This window comes from Stegastes partitus, unplaced genomic scaffold (genome assembly GCF_000690725.1).
Source record: "Stegastes partitus isolate 25-593 unplaced genomic scaffold, Stegastes_partitus-1.0.2 Scaffold403, whole genome shotgun sequence".
Taxonomy (NCBI): Eukaryota; Metazoa; Chordata; class Actinopteri; family Pomacentridae; genus Stegastes; species Stegastes partitus.
Genome location: NW_007578134.1, coordinates 364,201 through 383,625, shown reverse-complemented (window position 1 = coordinate 383,625; position 19,425 = coordinate 364,201). Strand labels below are relative to the sequence as shown.

Sequence of the window (19,425 nt, the reverse complement as noted above, 5' to 3'; positions counted from 1 at the left end):
GCGTCGCTCCTCCTCTTCTTCCAGACTTACGCATCCTCGCCTCGGCCAATCAGGAGGCGGGGGGTGCATAGGATGGTGGGGTGGGGTAGGATGGAGGGGCAGGATGGAGGAGGAGGGGCAGGACCAGCAGCCTCCGGGGCTGGCAGCCCATCGCTCCTGTCACAGCTGGGAGGGGAGGCAGGAGGGAGGAGGGGGGTAAGTAGAGGGAGGAGGTAATCCAATGAGACAGAGAGAGGAGAGGCAGAGCGAGGGCAACGCCTCACAGCACCGGGAATCTCTCTCCATCTCCATCTCACTCCGTTTCTCTGTCTGTGAAGCGTAAAAACCAAAAGGACTCTCGTCTCCCAGTCAGTCTCCTGCAGGAGCATCCTCCTATTTTCAGACCTGCACTTTGTTTTGCCACTAATTTCCTCTGCCGGCTAAAACAATGACTTGCTGACCGAGAGCCGGGATTTTTTTTTAAATTTCTTTTTTCTGTTGGACAGGCAGGCAGCAGCAGCAGCATCTTTTCCCGGAGTCATCTTTGTTCTCACAGCTGCTGAGTGTACAGTGGCTGCTAGTGGGGAAATAGGTTAGTGTGCCTGTTCGGTGCCGGGCGGCGGAGGTGATGAAGAGGAGGGGGATGCCTTCCTGGCGGTAGGAAGCCCTGCAAAGGTGACTGGAATGAACTCCGACCTTTAGCGGAAGTGTCAAATTCAGAAGAGACAAAGGAAGACAGACACAGACGTTTGTTTCTTTTTTTTTAATTCTGATTTTCGTGGGCTGACCCGAGCACCAGCTGTGCAGCGACAACATGGACATCAACCTTCAGTCGCATCGATTTTACTTCCCCCAGATCTACTGCGCTGAACCGGGGGCGCAGCCACAGCTCACCGAGTTCAAAGTCAGGTAGGCTTCCGAGGTGCTCATGATGGATTTACCACTAGATGAGAAATCACTGCTGAATGCTGGAGTCGCCCAAGTCTGGTTTGCTTTTGTCAGCATCTGCACTGAATCTAGCCTCGGCATCATGGTTGTTTCTCCCAGCAGATCTCCAGCTGCTGCATATGAAGCGATCCTGTGTGTGATGTTTGCTGCTGCGAGAGGCTGATTTGCCCTTGCAGGGGGATGGGGGCTGCATGCTAATGTGTCAGCTAGCTGTGCAGGAAAAAGTGTAATGCTCCCGGGAGAAGCAGAGGGCATTGATGGCCTACGGAGGAGCGGTGCCAAGTTTGCACAGAGGGACTGACAGTGGCACACTTGTGTTATGTTTGCCACTCGGGGATCTGCGGCCGTCTTATTGGGCGCCTCCGAGGCTCTTTTGTTCTCTCTTTTTCCCTTTTTTTTCTGCTACTCTTCCTCTCCAGTCAAAGTGCTCTGGGTGGCTTGTTGCATCCGCGGCCGACGCCTGCCGTCATGGTTGCAGAGCGCCGAGAAGACGCATGCTCAGACATGCAACAGCTTCCCTGCTCTTTGTCTTGTTGAGATGTAATTGTGCCGGATGGAGCTGTTGCATTCAGGCGTGCAACAACTGTGACCTCATGCTTTGTGACGTCCGTGAAAAGAGATTTTCACGTCAGCAGAGCGCGTGTTATCATTTTAACCACCGTTCACCAAACCTTTGCACTCGTAGCTTGAGACATCCTTGTAATCTCTGGCGCGATACATTTGGCGATTCCTCCTCTAACAGCTCTGATTAGTGCAGCTTTAAGGGACTCAGCCAGAGTTTTTGCCCCACTAAGCAGCTTTCAGTTTGGCCGGGGCCTCGGAGGGTTTGTGGAGCAGCTTTGTGGGGCTTCGGTGTCACTATCACGGCCTGGCCGAGCTCCCCGACGGCGCCGCGGGAGGCTGAGGGCGTTCACAGCTGGGCGGCGAGGAAGGGACGGAAAAGAGCAAAAGTGGGAGTAACCGTCTAGCAAAACATTACAAAAGAAGCAGAGCGCAGGAGTACAGGTGCAGCTTCTCCTACTTCGCTTGAGTTTTCTATCATGTCTTTAACCCCTTTTACCCACATTGGTGCGTCAGTGTTTGTCCAAAAGTGTTGTTTTTCAGCTGCTTTCAGCCTCACAAACAGCAAAACAGGCTTCTGAGAAACATCCACATCAGCAAATATCAGCGTCTGATTTGCAGCCCGGATGGAAAAAAAACAAAAAACATAGTCTCGCACATTTCCCGCTGTGACTCACACCTCTTCTTCTTCGCTGCCACCAGGGACACACAAACACACAAACACACTTTGTGCATTTGTGGAGATTAAAGAGCTTTAAAGTGTGTTTGCGCTAAAAACCAATTGAAGCCCTTAAAGCAATATTGTTTCGCAAATCAGATTTTCTGCAACCAACACTCACTTGCGGATTTTAACGCACCGACAGGCCGCTGCACCGGTGCAGATTCATCACTTTGGTGTCGAAGTTTGTGCGTAGAATCGCTAATCCGAGTTTCAGCAGACTATAAATGGGAGACGGGCGACTTCGCACAGTAGCTGTATTATTAACGAGGTGAGCTTATTAGAGCTGAGAGGGAGGAAGGAGAAGATCGGAGATGGAGAAACGAGAAACCAAGAGCGACAGAAAGGAAAAGAGTGGGAGAGAGGAGGGAAATGAGACGAGGGAACATAAGAGACAAGGGGGGAGGCAAAGAGGGAGGCAGAGGGGGGATGGTGAGAAGAGCAAAGCTAAGCAGAAGAGAGAGTGGATTGTAAAAGGGAGGCAGATGGATGGAGGTGAAATCAGAGGAGGAAGGAGAAGCTCAGTGGGAAGGAAAAAGGGTGTGTGAACGGGGTTTTGTTTTTTTTGTTGGTTTTGGTGTGATACTAAAACCTTTACGAGGGATGCTGGGCTCCGCAGTGACCGAGGTAACCACGGTATAGCCAGATAACCATGACAACCAGCGCCGGCCAATCCATGAGAGACACACGTACCGTACATGTATGCACAGAAATGCACTCACATACATGCAGAGAGCTTCTGCTCCACTGCCTCCCTCCAACCGCACACTCGGCCTCCTTGTGCTGTTTGTCTGTTTTCTTTATTCCCACAATCCAGTGCAACGATGATTATTCAAATAAAGCATTTTATAGTTTCAGTTTTACATCCCACCTACTTATCAGTGAACAAACTGGGTCTTATTTTCACCAGCAAAACCAAAAACCAATCATTTTGTTTTTGAATGTGAACATTGCTTTACTTTTATTTTATCCACTGCTGACAGAATGCCACTGGAGATGCTGTCACGCTGATGTGAGCTGTTCATCCACCGACCATTAGCCGTTCTTCACTTCACATTTTTCTCCTTGTTCCAGAACTTAAAGCATACATTAATAATAGATGTGCGCTAGATATAGCTGCATGGTTTTAGTCAGCCTAGCTGCAATTGACTGCGAACAATGTGTTCATTAAAACCCAAGTACCGCAACACCAGGACGGCAAAGTTTTAGCACATTTCGACAACAAGGCGATTCAGAGTGCTTTGCATAAAAGATGACAAGCTTCAAGTGTGAAGCAACACGAAGTGGTATAAAAATGACATTTCAGCTAAATTAAAAGCGTTAAATAGAGGATAAAGAAATGGATGTGAAACAAAAAGTGGTAGTTACAGCGCAGTTTAAGATATTAAGACGTCTCAGATTTGGTTCGGTGAAAGGCAAACAAACCTGCAGTTTTGTGGGAGTTAATTCCAGATGCGTGGTGCGGTTTCAGATGACTTAGCAAGAAGCTAAAGCTGCTTCTTTATAGCCGTGTCTTAGTTCAGGGGTTGGATTCGTTGAAGGCCACATTTGAAGAGCATTTTCCGCTGCAGGAACTTGTAGACTGGTTAAGGCAGGGGTGGACAATCCTGGTCCTCGAGGGCCACAATCCTGCATGTTTTAGATGTTTCTCTCTTCCAACACACCTGATTCAGATGATCAGCTCATCATCAAGCTCTGCAGAAGCCTGATAACGATCCTGATCATTTGAATCAGGTGTGTTGGAAGAGGGAAACATTTAAAACATGCAGGACTGTGGCCCTCGAGGACCAGGATTGGACACCCCTTAGTTAAGGGTTGCCCAAACCTTTGAGCATCTTCCAACTGCATGAACAGCCGCTGTAGAAGATCTTTAAGGGTTGTTTACAGGACAAAACAAGTACCCTGTCCGGTGTAGAAACTTCTGTCCAATACAAAGAGCTTTCTTTATGAGTAGATTGGTTTGGCTATGCAAGACTACCTTTATCCTGTTCCCTCTGTAGACCAGACTGCCTCATTAACAACACTCGATTCATCCTTCAAAGGATGCTGACCCACAGCTTATGTGATCATCTGACTGTCCTTACGAGAACGTGAGCATCAGTCCTTAATTCCAACACCTAAAGCAACCCATTGGTGTGCTTATCCAGAAATATCTGCCAAAAACGATGATGAGAACTGCATCCTCATGTTACAAGAAATGCATTTTCTTCCTGGAAGAAATCCACAACTGGGCTTGAATGGGGTTCACATGTTGGACCATTATTAGATGTAGAGAAGTATCCCAATTAGGCTAAAATATGACACTTCTATCGACTGGGTTACACCTCATATATGATTGGGTGGCTAAACAACAAAACCTAATCGAGAGTGTAGTTTACTTGTCCTAGAATGTCGTTTTTAGGAGACAGGCCTTGTTTACCTGACCTGAACTTCCTAAAACCCTACTTCCGTGTCCCAGTATCAACAGCTACTGTGGCGTGACTTTATTTCAAAGCTGCAAAATAGTTCCGGGTCGAGGTCAGAGAGATTATTTGAGTCACAAAGACAAAACATCCACGTAGGGAGAGTGGTTTTTATTTGTGTTTCATGTTCCTGGTTTCGGACAGGGATCTCTTCCTGACCTTTGCCTCGACCGGATCATTTAAAGCCCAAATAAAGCAGTGATGTAACCGCTGGTAGTGCTTTTGGAAGATGACGCTGCACTAAATATAGAGACAAACAATAGTAAAACCTCATGTGGGCTGTTTTGGGAGACAATAACAACTTAGATGTTGGATCAGCTTTGGCTCAAAAGCAGGTGAAACTGATTTAGTTAACAAGCTCCCACTAATGGAATCATCCAAACATGTGCTTCATCTGCCAAAATGTCTGTTTTATTGGTTAGTTTTGAGATGTGACAGACGAATGAGTCAACCACTTCACTTTACATCAAAGATTCTTCCAAAAGACGCAACGAGAAGTTTCAGATGTCTGATTAAATAACTTCATCTGTGGGTTTTCCGACTGCGTTTCGATTCCCCTCCTTCCGCTCGCTCACCTTGAAAGCCTTGAATCCAGGAGCTGCTGTAATGTCAGTTATTGCTGGAGGATTAAGTCTTGGGCTGATGGAAAGGCTTTCTGTTTGTCAGGATTCCCAGAGGAGACTAAATGTCTGCATTATTCCCCTCGGAGGTCTGACAGATTAGAGACGGAGGCTGCAGCACATGCATGTCAAGAAATCCGCCAAACATTCTGGGTCATCGAGCCCGACTGACGGATGATTTGTAGCGGCGATAGGAAGGAACGCAGCAGCCCCGTGTGTGTGTTGTCTACACCATCGGGCCTCGCTGCACTTAATCTGATGGCCTTCAACTGTAAATGGATCATGTGTAAACACGCTGAGTGTTTGTGCGGTTCCACAGTAAGCAGCAGCAGCAGTTAAATGGCATCATGGGGGAGAAGGCAGCGCAGCCTCGGGGCATCTCCACAGCCTCTCGCTCCTCTTTCACTTTCACTTCTTCGACGGAGTGTTTTCAGACAATCCGAGTGTTAATGCTCGAGCTCACCTTCAGTCTCCTCGATGCTGGGAATTTTTTTTTTTTCTCCCCTCTCTCTGCCAAATGGAGACGCATGCATTTTTTAAAGCCCCTCGCTGTGCTCTGAATCTCTCTGCCTCCTCGATTTATCTTTCTGTCTTAATTTCTTTTTCCATCTTCGGTCTCTCTCTCTCTCGCTCCCTCTCTGGCTTTTTTTTCTTCTGTCCTCTCGGCATGAGCTCCGAGTGCTTCCGTCCAGCCTTTTGATTTATTGGATCATGCACTGGCTGATTGGAAGAATGACTGACTAGTTTTGTCTTTTATGCTACTTTATACGTCCATTCTACTACATTTCAGAGAGAGATATTGTGTTTTCTACTCCGATATGGTCATCTAGCACGTTTAAATAACAATAGTCACATTTAGACAGAGCAACAGTATCATGTTGCTGTATCCCCACATGTTTTTCTGGGCTAGGATGAAGGGAAATGCAACTGTCCGTGCAGCAGACCAATGCCGACTTATTGTACGTTGTCCACATTGGTCTGAGCAAACAGAGAAAGCGCTGAACTGGCCGTTATCATCCGTTTTGGAAATATAGGTGATGTCTTGCGGTTGTGTGAGTGCATGTAAAGTCTCAGGGGAAAATTGGAAATATGGTCCGAGATGGAAGCTCCTCTGTTCCATCCAACTTCCAAATGTGGACTTGTGCCTCTTTGTAAGTGCACCGCCATTAAAAGGAGTAATAACGCAGCTTCTGAGCCTTCTAGAAGGTCGAGGAGGTTCCTACTGTCCCATATGTAGTTAAACCTGCAGCAGCTCAATAGTAACATGCTGCTGACACACTGATGCTTCACTATTCACACTCTAATGATGGCACATATAATAATATAACAATTAAAGGGATCAAACCAGGACTTTTTTTTAGCAATAGTTTTCCTATTTTGCTGCTACCTCCTAATGCAGGACTTTTACTTGCAATGGTCCACTTTTACGTTGCTGTATTAGTACTGGATCCGAATACTTCTTCCAGCACTGTACCAGACCTCCTTACATGCCTGCACACACTCAGCAGCGAAAGTCAACAAAGTTTGACTCCTCTAATATGTTTACCGTAGTGCGCAGCTCCGGTTGGACGTGAACGAGGACAGCCCCCGAGGCTCCAGACGGGGTATTAAACATTCCAGTGGATGCTCATTAAGCCCAGATCGAGATTCCCATGAAGAGCAAGCGAGACAGGAATGTCTGGCTTCTTTCTGAAGCCTCTGAATGCCACACTCGAAATCCACAGTTGAATCTCGATTAAAGGAATAGTTTGACATTTAGGGAAGCGCACCTGTTTGCTTTTTTACTGGGTGTTTGATGAGAAAATTAATACCGCTCTCATATTGGTGCAATAAATATGAAGCTAGCATTGAAAAAAGGAAATATGGGGAATGAAGTTGTCTGTGTAAGACTCCATAAGTGACGTTACATCGTCAGTCTAGAGGAGGACACAGATACTCTGATCTTTGTGTACCTGCAGGTCTCAAATTTCATCAAACCATGAAATGCATCCAAACTTTAAATGTCCCGTGTCCACAGGGATGGTTTTGGATGTGAGGTGTTGCACCGGTTTCCAGCACTAATAGTAGTAGCAGCAGCAGCAGCAGTAGTAGTAGTAGTATAGCAGTGGTAATATAGGCTACACCCTCCTACAGCATGGCTAACACTCGCTGCACCTGACTGGATGAATCCTTCACTAGTGGACTGTCCACTCCTGGACTAATGTTGAATTATTTATTTTACAAAAACTGGGTAAAAAACTGGAATCTATATGTTTGATATTTTCACAAGTGCCCACAGCTGTTACCAGTATTGTATAGCTTTACACGCTATAGATATAGATAACTCTGTGTTTTTCACTCTGCACAGTAACTCTAGAAAGATGCTCCACCATGCTGAATGCATCTTCAACAACTTCCTTCTCTGTGTACCTTATTTGAGCCATGCCGCATTTATTTTATTGTTCCATTTGGTTTTATTTTGCTCTTATTTGTTCCCATATTTGCCCCCCTTTGTGCAGACGAGTCCAGAATGTTTTGATTCTGACTGAATCTGGTGGAAATGGTTTAGTTTTGGCGAATCTTTTAAAAGAGACGTGTAGAATAAAGCGATCTTGGTTAGTTTTCCAGACAAATCATGAGCTCAACAATGATTTTTATGGTTTCTGGTTCTGATAAATGAGGTAATTGTGGCAATCAAAAGAAAAAAAAAAACATTCCTTTCCAACCCACTGGGGGTTTTTGGGCTTGAGGGGGTTAATAAGATGTGCAGCTGCTGAATTTTTCTTTATTTTGCATTGACAACAGTCAGTTTAAAAGGTTTTGTGAAGTTTCACTGGATAACCTTGATTTGCATAACGTAGCTGACACCTCGACCTCAAGAAGCAGTCAACGTGAGTCACTACAAGAATGCATGACGTGGTTGCTCACATGGACAATGAATAGCAAGCATGAAAAAGATGGATCCTGTGGACTCGTACCAACGGTTATTTCGACTCGCTTTCGTCACTCTAATGAAAGAAAATGGACCCAGACACAGACAGACCTCTATTAACTTCTATTTTTCCTGTCTTGGAGCGTGTAAGAACATTAAACAACAACAGAACATCTTTAAAGTTTTAGACGTTTTCTACCTGCGGTTCCAAACCTCGCTCAGAAACGAGAACACCTTTGAACACACCACTTAAACTCTCCGTTTATACCAAAGCAGGACTTTCTCGTCCATCCGCGCTCAATAATACATGCAGGTGTTGGTCAAACATAAAACTTGAGAGAACCTGATCCCAAATTAAACCCTCCAGATTCTGCCCCCGATCTCCCGCTGCTTTCTCAGAGGCTCAGTCAGCATTAGCGTCTCGGGGGGTAAGGAAACTCTTAAATGCTTTATGCGATCATGCGGAGCAGCAGTAAAAGAAACCTCATCTTTGCTCTCTTCACAGGCTTTCAGCTGGAATTAAACCATAAATTCAGGCCTGTTTCGTGGCACCGGGACGCGGCGTTGTTGCTTTGGGCCGTCCCAGCTGACCTCTGCGGGCTGTCAGAGGCGTTTAGGGCTTTATTACTTGAAAAGAGAACAAAAAAAGCCCCTCCTGACGTGTACAGTAGATACAGTGGAGTTTTAGAGTAGATATAACTCACGGCCTTCGGAGTGTGCATCGTCGGCCTTTTGGGGACAGGATGCACACGGAGACGGTTATTTGATGAGACAGGAGTTTGCAGAAACAGTGGGGTCCGTAATTAAAGCGCTCACGCCGTCTGAGGGCTTATGTTGCTGTTTTTTTTTTTTTATTCATATCTCGCCGCTCATTCATCTTTTCTTCACAGCCATATTTTCTAGGCCAAGCGAATATTCCACTCCAGTTGTCATGCCAACAGATTAGCGTGCTCTTGCGTGGTCTCGGCGGTGGAGTCGAGGAGGGTTTCTTCTCCTCTGCAGGGTCTCCAGGCTCCGACATTCATTCACATTCACTGAATGCGCTCAAGTGGGTGCTTCCACACACTCAGACAGGCTCCAGTCGTGTTTCCGTCGAGTAGTTTTATTTGCATGCTGAAGCACGGCGTTGGCAAAGGTGAATGGAAATGGCACAATTTGAACAAACGTCCCCAGTTTTTATGAAATGTTCTCTCGCGAGCTTGAGGTAGTTTTCAAAAGGAGTTTCGTAGCAGATATCTTCATGAGTATTTAATGTAGATGACTGATCGACTGTGTCCACATTTAGAGACTCCAGACAGCGAGAAACATGGCTGATACCAACTGACATTAGAAAATAATTACGGTTTGCAAACAATTCCTAAAGTTCTCTCCGTTTTTCTTTTGTAGATGGACAGAAGGTGCGTTCCATTCTCCATACTACTACGCTATGTAGACTTCAATACATGTCGTAGTGAATTCCCTTTCATTGTGGTCACACACTGCTCCAGTGGCGTAACTTGCATGAAACAAACCGTTCATCTGGTTTGCATAAGCAGAAGCCAGCTCATCATAACTCATTTACAGTACGAGACCTCTGGCTGGTAACCATTAAGCGTCACAGGAGACTTCCTCATGGTTGCACTTTTACTAGCTGAAGTCCAATAAACTCTTTGTGCTTGCCAACGTGGAACTGTAGGTGGTCCGATTAACGGCCTCCTCAGGTCACTGTACTGTTAAACAATAAGAGGCTCCACCTGGTGGAACAAGCAGGTACTACAGCCAGTCTGCACTAAATTATCTTGCATGCATGTCCTCCTTCTTTGGCTTTGTGGGTTGATATATTTCTAATCAATTTCACTGGTTTACTTTTGGTTTTCACTCGCTTTTTGGCTTTGGCACTAAAACTACTGGGTTAATTTTAGTAAAATGTGACCCGTTTACAACCGATTTGCAGCTTCTGTTCCATTTTCTGCAGCTCAATATCAAGTAAATGTGCTTTTAATGCACCAAGTGACTTGGCAGGAACACATGCATTTGCATTTCATTGCATGCAATGTAGCTGCAACAAATGCCTTGCAAAAAGCAGAAAAGGTGCAAAAATGGCACGCAAGATGTGCCAAAAGCAGCGTGGTATTTATACGCAACTTTATGATATCATGTTATTTTCTGACGAGACTGTCGCAAGTGACGGATCCCAGTTTGGCTGAAAAGGACTGAGAGTAAAGCAGTAAAATAACAGGAAAAGACATGTTGATTTGAAATATGGAAAGTGCATTTGTATAGAAATGTAATTTTTAAGCAAGAGGGCAGTTCAGGGGCACCATCCCTGCATCCTGGGCTTAGCACCACCTAAGATGATTGTAACTGGTCTGAAGATATACAAACAAGCAGAATGATGATGATGAGTGTGTCAGACCAATCTTCAACACAGTCTGGCTCTACGAGACCATAGCTTTATAGACAAATTAGTTTCTTTTCCTCACGTTCCCTCTCTGTCTTAGTAATACATCCCCTGAAACATGCAGGAAAGAAAAATGTTCATTTCATGTCTGTTTTTGTATCTGTGATCTGAAACAGTGCACACATTAGGTTGCACAATAGCCTCCAAAAAAAAAAAAATTGGGCCAGAGAGATAATTTAAAACTCTGAGTCCACAGAGATGCAGTTTAAAAACCGCTCTTCTATTTCTGCTCTAATATGCAGTGTCATGTCCAACAATAACGAGTATTACTGAGTCACACTGAAGCTTTTCCTCAAACCGCCGCTTAATCGTTACTTATGACCTTCTTCTCTGTTCAAGACATTTCTGTCCCCAACTATAAAATTTACACTCTGTGATTAAACTTGTAACCTGACGCAGCCCGGCCCGGTTATTTTTAGCCTTTTCCTTTGCAAGCCGAGCAGTTTGGTTTGTTTTATAGCTGCTTGTATTAAAGCCGGCAGACTGTTTGAAAGTCTGCTGTCAGCTCAGGCCCGTTTTTCCTCTCTTCTCTTCTCTGAGTCTTCACTTTTTTCCACCACCTAAACCTCAAATACGCAGCCTGCTTATGTAAGTGGCCTGCAAAACCAGCCTGACAGTTTACTTTCCTTTAGCCCATTTTTCACAGATATATGCATAAACATGCCTCCGCACGTAAACATGCGCTGATTTATACCACAGGACAGAAGCATGAGCACAGACTCGGTAATGCTGTCCTCATTCATCAGCTTCCTGCTTACAGAAATAAATACGTGGAGGTTTTCTGGTGGAAGGCAGAAACAGCCAAACTAAAGATTCACTGGAAAATGTTGAACCTATATCAGGTGGACATCACATCAACTGTACATGTTCAGAAATTACATTTAATTTTTATCTTAAGATTTAAAAAATAAAATAAATACTGTCTGCTGTAGTGTTATTGTTTCTCGTTGATTCCTCCTTGATAATTTAACTCTAAAGTGGTAGCTCAATAGTAAAATAACACCAAATTAAACAAAACAAGTCAGCAATTTTCCATATTTCTGCCATTTTAGAACTTTTAATGTTCCTCCACTCAGTGTTAACCCGATCACTTCTAGATTAACATCATATTAACTCCACAGTTCTTCTCTACTTAAACACATGTTCCCTTTTTTAAATCCCTTACCAATGTGTGCGTGATCTCATAAAGACTCTTAGAGCATCAACATCTATGTGGTACCAGTGGACTGTGCTGTGCTATAAAGTCAGAACTTCAGGCTTCACAATGTTTCTCAAGGCGTCGGATTCTTTTTCTGATTCTTCCTCTGATGTTTGTTCCTCTGCTGCAGTTTCAATTTTTAACACGTTTCTTTGCATCACACAAACCGGACGCTGTCTCACACTCTGCAGTGCTTTCTTTGTTTTTTTTTGCAGATAGAATGACTTTTAACATCACTTCTTGTTTATTTTTTGAAACTTGTTGCCGTTTTGCAGCAGATCCTCATATTTCCAAAACAGTTTTACTGGAGATAAGCATGAGTGGCTCAAACATATGAAAGACGTTTACTTTAGGTGAGATACTCAGATTTCTTGACATCGTTTTTAACAGAATTACATTAAACAGAAGGTAATACAGCTTTGACAGCAGTTTCTGTTGATGGTGTTAAAGTGACTGTTTCCATCCATCCATCCATTATCTATACATCGCTTAATCCTCACTAGGGTCATGGGGGGGCTGGAGTCTATCCCAGCTGACTCAGGGTGAAGGCAGGGGACACCTGGACAGTTAACCAGTCTATCACAGGGCTACACTTAGAGACAGACAACCAAGCACACTCACATTCACACCTACGGACAATTTACAATCACCAATTAACCTCAACATGTTTTTGAGAGAGAGAACCCACGCTGCACGGGGAGAACATGCCAACTCCACGCAGAAAGATCCCGGGTGTCGTCACCAGGACGCGAACCGGCGACCTTCTAGCTAAGAGGCAACCAACTGCGCCACCCTGCAGCCCCTGTCATCAAGATGACAAAGCAAATTATAATTCTGGTTTACACGTCTTTGCTCTGTTCATGTTCATGTGAGGTGATGGTTTTGTTTCAAACGGGAAAGTTTTTGCTGAAAACTGATGAATAGTTCAGCATTTGAGGAAATACTTTACTTTCTTCCAAACCTTGCTGTGAGTGTTGCTGCCTGCCTCTGGTGAGATCCTTCCTCCTTTTATTTATTTATTTTTTTGTGCAGAATTGTTCTTCGTGCACAGAGAATAAAACATGTCAAACCTTTTTGATTACTTTACAAGAGAGAACAGGCTGCTTGAACTTTTCTGCAGAGCAAACATGGCCGACATCCAACAGCGCCAGCTCCACTTTCAGGAGCTGCAGCAGCAGCAGCAACTGGGACAGACTTCCCTCTCTGCCAGCGGTGGCAGCATCTTATCCTGCAGATGAGTGTTTGTTGAGATGCTCAAGATAGACGCAGAAATTAACGTCATTTAACCAGAGTGGCTCCTCATTATGCCAACTGGCCCCAGAGGTTGGATTTGAGCGGCGGTTTAACACGATTTATCCCATTTTCTATGAAAGCTGCCGTTCGGTTCAGGCTCATTGCTGATATAGCTTCGCCCTGGAACGCTCATGAATCTTTAAGCTGTCAGCTGTTCCTCTTTCTGCTTTATGCAGCTTTGATGTTTCATGCAGTCGACGCTCACATGAAACACACACGTACTTGTTGGCGCATATAATAAGTTTCGTTGTGCACCCTTTTTGGCCACTTCGCCGGCTGAGGATTCTCCGTCGCTCTGCTCCTGTCGAGGAAAACAGAGAGCGTTTTGTAAAAAATAAAAAAAAGGGGGTTTAGACAAAAAGACAAACAATTTCTGCGGTGACGATTGTTCTGCCAGCTCACTCTCGGGACTTGGCTGTTCTCTCTGAGCAGCTGGCTGCAGGAAACAAAGACGCTTTTTGTGATCCTCGTGTTTCGCTGCAGCCACAAACACACACAGAAACCCTTAAAGGTAAACAGTGATCAAGCAGTGATGGCCAAATGAGTGCATCGCTGCTGATTTTCTGTCATTTCATTCACCTACAGTGACACAAATGTGCAGATGAGGCGACCGGAGAGGATCTGCTGAGACAACACACGGAGATGTTGGCGGCTCGCAAGGTCGCTGCTGCTGCTAATAACTATAATAATAATAATAATTGTATTGCAGCAAAATCTCAAAGGAAAACTCAATATGTGGTTTGCAAATAATGATGATAGTAATAATAGGTTTATTTATAAAGCACAGGGTTACGAAGCACTTTCACATTATCCAAAAAGATAAAACCACAAAATGGTACAAAGTTAATGTGATGCAATTTAACATGAGTTCAAACAAACATGTACACATACAACACACGAGTATCAGCACGGGAAAAGCACAGGACGCGAGAATAGAGAGGAAGGACACGAGGATGACATCATGCAACGACACCTTAAAGGAAGGCCGGCCTATAAAAGTGTTTTTTTTTTAAAAGACTCCACAGAGTCAGCAGATCTAATGGCAGCAGGCAGATTGTTCCAGAGCTTCGGAGCAACACCCTCCTCTAGATTAAAAAAGGGAGCGAGGAACAACCAAGAGGCCTTGATCGTTGGATCGGAGAGGTCGGCTGGCAGAGTAAAGGTTTAATAATTCAGAGATGTGTATATATGGGGCGAGGCCATGAAGGGCTTCATAAGTAATTAACAGTATTTTCAAAGTTAAGGTGTTTAAGTCAAACGACTTAAGTTTCTCCTCTTGGATCTCACCTTTACAGATATTTCTGTCTGATATCTGATATGAAAAACGCCTCCTCTGACGACTGAGCAGCCCAATTATATTATGCATATGTGGGTTTTTCACTCCAGCAAGTGACTCACGGCGTGTTGACTCTGTCGAGTAGTGTCACCATCAAGTGTTTGGAGTGTTTTCATTACTTGAAAACTCTTTGATTCTCACAGTTTCGTCGCCGCCTCACCACCGGGAGGTTCTGGCTCCGGCAGCATCACTGGGCGAACTAATCCATCAGATCAGTTTGGGACATTTTGATCTCCTAATGACAGCCGCCGCCGCCGCTGCCTGCCAGCAGATGATTTCCACGCAGGGCCGACAGTGTCAGCCGGCCCGCTTGATTGTGTTTCTGTATTTATCAAACTTCAAAGAATTACCAGCTTAAGGGTGCAGACAATCTTCACTGAGAGCGAGCAAGAAGGATAAAGAGAATTTAGTGCCACGCTGTGATTGCGAGTAAACGCAACGCTGGATTTATTCTGGCGGGTTTGTTGGCTCTCCTGTTTAATGCAGCGTCGAATCAAATGTTTATTTGCAAACAGCTCTTTTTATTAATTTATCATCATCTGGTGGGAAACAGAAGCTCGGCTCAGCTTTTTGTTCTTTAGTCATTTAGGATCGAACCGACTGGAGCTCTGCAGGATTCCTGATTGCTGAGTTGTTTGATGAGTTATCTCTATTAGTGACAGATTTTTACTTCAATCTTTTGAAATAGATCAAAAAAACATAATAAATATGCACCAAGGTTCTGAATGTATTGGCTCAATATAAACTGCAGGAGTTTGTTGTTTCAAGCAAAGTGGCTGAAGTGGTTTGATGGAATGTTTTATCACCGTATGCAAAGGAACCAGTTTATATTTAGGATATATAATATTTAGACTCTTCCCGACTGAAGCTCCGTTTGGTGTTTTAAGGATAATAGCTGGATTAGAGTGATGTGTGTGTGGCGGTCGTTCCGGGCGGCTAATTTATGCGTTTCTGTTTGGTCAGACTTTACAACGCTGCAAAAACAGAGGTGTTGGTGCAGCTTAAATGAATCGAATAAGGTTTATATAGACAATCGTCCTCAGATGTATTCACAGCTTCCCATTAAAGAAGGAAAAACCAACAGCTGTCACTGAAATAAGCTGAAATAGATCAAAATAGTAATAAATAAAAATGTAGTGAAAATCATGACATTGCTTTTGAATTGTGGTTCAACAGGAAAAAAGAATAAATAAATAAAAAATAAACATGCAAACAAGCATGATAGGACCCATAAAATTGAGCCAATCACTGCATTCAAGTGTTTTCTGTAACTCTCAGTCAGACGTCTGCACCTGTTGACAGGTGGTTGGATTTCACTGCTCATCAGCAAAGTGCTCTAATTTGTCCAGTTTTTAAAAATTATTCTTTTCAACCACAATTCAAAAGCAATGCTTATTTCATCAACATATAATTTCGCAAATTTTTATTTATTATTCGTTTTGCTTTTACTCCGTTTCTAGTTATTTGAGTGAATATTGTGAATTTTGCCTTTTTTTTAATGGAAGGGTCTGAATACATTTGAGGACGACTGTATGAAGTTAACCAGTAATATTTAACATCATGTTTAAGCTAAATGTATTTAAATCATTCACTTCCTCTCAGATTAACTAGATGCGTTGCTGCGGCTTAATTTTAAGGTAAACTTTAAGTTTCAACTTTTTTCCAGCTTGTTTCCATTCAATCCTTTTCTTTGCTCTGTAAGAAAACAGCAGTTGACTTTGAACATCAGATGCAAAGGATGCACAGAGCGAAAGGAGCCATTTTTATTTTTGCACTTTAGAAAAAGTTCAAAGGGGCTAAATGCAATTTGAAGTTGGTAGAATGCATGAAGGTAGACTGCCATCATGAAACCAGAAAGCTAAATGAGATTTATTCAGGAAAGTGCTTCACTTTAGCTATCTATGCTTTGTGCTTTGTCCATTTTTAGTTTGGCTTTTGCCCCCAATCTGATCCCAGTCCTTTAATGTTGAGTATCCTCCCATACGGTGTCCCAATCCGATGCCAAGTGCATTAAACTTATTAAATTCAGTTTAATGTATACGCTCAACGACTGAACAGAGAATCCAATGTCATCCAGTATTCTTAACATGTATTTGTCTTTGTTTGTACACTGTGAGCGTTTCCATTCCTCTGTGTGTGTCAATAGATTCAAAACCCGCCACAAAACTTGCTGCGACTTCTATTCCGTTTCTATTTCCTGCTCATTTTCTCCATCAGGCAGCTTTAAAGAAATACACTTCGTAGACTTCTTGCCTAAGTTTCCAGCAGCTTCTCAACCTTCACGCATCCAAAACGCAGATACGAATCTGTAGTGGCGTGCACGCACGACGCAAATTTGCATCGAGCGACGTGTGCGGCTATTTTCGTCTGATTCTTCTTTGTTGTCGGCGCACCGCTGCCTTGAGCGTCGAGGCCCCGGAAAGTGGAGCAACACAATAGCTTTGATGTAGCTCCGTCTCCGGGGTTTTGTACTGTAAGAGCTGCAGCCGGCCTGCTGCGAGGAGACACACGCGAGACCCTCTGACAGCACGGATTAGCGACGAGGAACCGACAACATGCAGACGCTCTGAGCTGCACGCATCGACAGCAACGCCGAAGATAGTCGGCAACACTTATCGGCAGCTCCTCTCTTAAGTGACTCACTCGCCCTCTGGCTGCTGCTGATTCATGGAAAACACCGAGAAAATGAAGGAAACCCGTTCATTGAATCTCCGTTTCAAAGCAGAGATAACTGCTTTCATTTGCCTCGCGCGCAATAAGTCGTGCGGAAATGTGAGAAATTCAACCTATACTCTGGCGCTAAGTGCCATTACCCAGCAGTTATTGTGCTAAATTTAAATTCCACCTCCCCTCTGTTTTGGCAATTTATCAGCAGGAGAGAGGATCAAAGTGCTAATTGTGTTTCATGCTTCAGGGTTTTTAATGCGCGTAATTCCTAAAATATTCTAGTGTGTGTGTGTTTTTTTGTTTCTACCTGCGTTTCCCTTCAACTCTGACGGCTTTTCGGTCGTGCCGCTCATCTCGGATCAGGGGGAGCGACGCTGAAAGAGTAAATTTAGTTCAAGCAGACGGGAAGTTTGGCAGCAGGAATAGAGAGACGTCGAACGCTTTAGAGCGAGCGACTGTGACGGGACCAGGTGTGGGCAGATTATTACGTCCACGCCGGTAATCTGTCTGTGTCATGACACTTTAAAATACAAGATCACCACCATTAAAAGTAACTTGTAGCGTTACGTACTAAATAAAAGTCCTTTCAAGTTACCAGAAATGAAGAATCTTATCTTGTGCATGTTGGTTTTATTGCCCAGATGGTGCGTAACCTGCTTTTACTTTTGAATTTATCGACGCCACCTCGTTGCGTAACCTTGTTTACGCCACACAATCTGTAACTCTGCAGGAAACACAGACGTAATATCCCCTGTTCAGCTATTTGTTCATGTTTTTATTGCAAGTAAATAAGGAGCAGGAGGCTGCTAATGTTCATACAACATGTGTTTTTTCTTAACCGTAATGACAAAAGTGTATTTATTTTTAAGCACAAAAAAGTAAATAGAAACCGTGTTCACTGCTAATGACAGCAAACGAGCTCTGCAACCAATGATTTTAATAATTAGTCATTAGGTGTTCGATCTATAAAATGACAGAAAATGAAAGAAACGTCCATCAGTGTTCAGTAAATCCAAATGTCACATCTTTATTTTGCTGTCAACTTAAAGCCACAGAGGAGGACAGGAACCAGAAAATATTCATATTTCAGATTCTGCAATCACAGTAGTTATGCCTTTTTTTTTTTCTTGGAAATGAACTCAAATCGATAAATAGATCATCAAAATAGTCGTGCAGCAAACTGTGTATCGGGTACAGCTGTATCTATAAAATACAGAACATCATGTTTATAAAAATGCCAATAATGAACCAGTTAGTCTGCAGCTACCTGAGAGAAACAGGAACTCTTTTTGTGTCCAAATACAACAAACGTACCACCTACTTGAAAGCCCGTCTCATCAGTGGTGCCCAGACGCAGCAGGAAGTAGAGCTTGAACGACTCAGGGGGAATGTGTGATTGTGATTTTTCTGACAGATATTGTGATTTAATGTAATTACAATGGCACATGTATGAATACGCCTGGAGTAGGTCGTCCTTAAAAACCTGCAAGAAGAAGACTGTGGCCACCGAGACACCTGTGACTCCTCTGGAAGAATTTTCTCACCTTCATGCTTCACCATGGGGGTGGTGTGTTTATGATGATGTGCAGTGCAACATGTAGCGTCTAGTCTGAGTCTCAATTCTGGTCTCATCAGACCAAAGAACCTTCTTCCAGTTGACTTCAGAGTCTCCTGATGAACTCTAGATTTAACATGAGCTTTTTCCAACAGTGTCTTCCTCGTTGCCAAAAAACTTTATACAACCAGTCTCTCCATTTGTTCGTAGCTCCTTCAGAGGAGTCATGGGTGTCTTGGTGGCCTCTTTCTTGCATCGTCAGACTTGTATGAACCTTTACAGGGACCTCTGTGTGTTTCTTTGTGTTTGAAGTGCCACATATTTGCATCCTGCGATCTGAAAAGACCAAAAAAAAAGTCTGCTTTGCTCACAAAGACGTGGGAACCATGACTTTGCCTTAATTTGTTATGTCACAACCGCAATAAAGTCATGAGTAGTTTCTTTGCAAAGCATGACTACCAACACAGTGAGAGCTCTGCAAAGCGCCTGTGAGCACCAATCAATGCTTCCATCTACACTTTGGGAGGATGTAAAGGGGAAACAAAAAATTTGCCTGTGAGGTGGAAGCGAAGGAGTTTGAGTGGAAACAGCATCTCATTAACCCCGAAGTGACCTGAGACCCAGAGGACTGCAGCCTAATGGACGCCGTTGTGTGTGTTCTCTGTGTGCATTCGCAGGAGATGAAAAGGAAAAGAAAAGCGTATATGAGCGCATCTGAGCGATAATTAGACTTTTCA

The 19,425-nt window shown here is 43.8% G+C and overlaps 1 protein-coding gene across 1 annotated transcript in view; it reads left to right on the top strand.

Annotated features, from left to right (window-relative positions):
* The first annotated feature begins 755 nt into the window (after nt 1–755).
* The window catches only part of evlb (Enah/Vasp-like b), a 47,617-nt gene continuing 28,947 nt past the window's right edge, over nt 756–19,425 (top strand). The window contains exon 1 of the mRNA XM_008285476.1: nt 756–888. Within this exon, the coding sequence (XP_008283698.1) occupies nt 794–888 (95 nt within the window). The 5' untranslated portion in view covers nt 756–793. The remainder of the gene's footprint in view (nt 889–19,425) is intronic.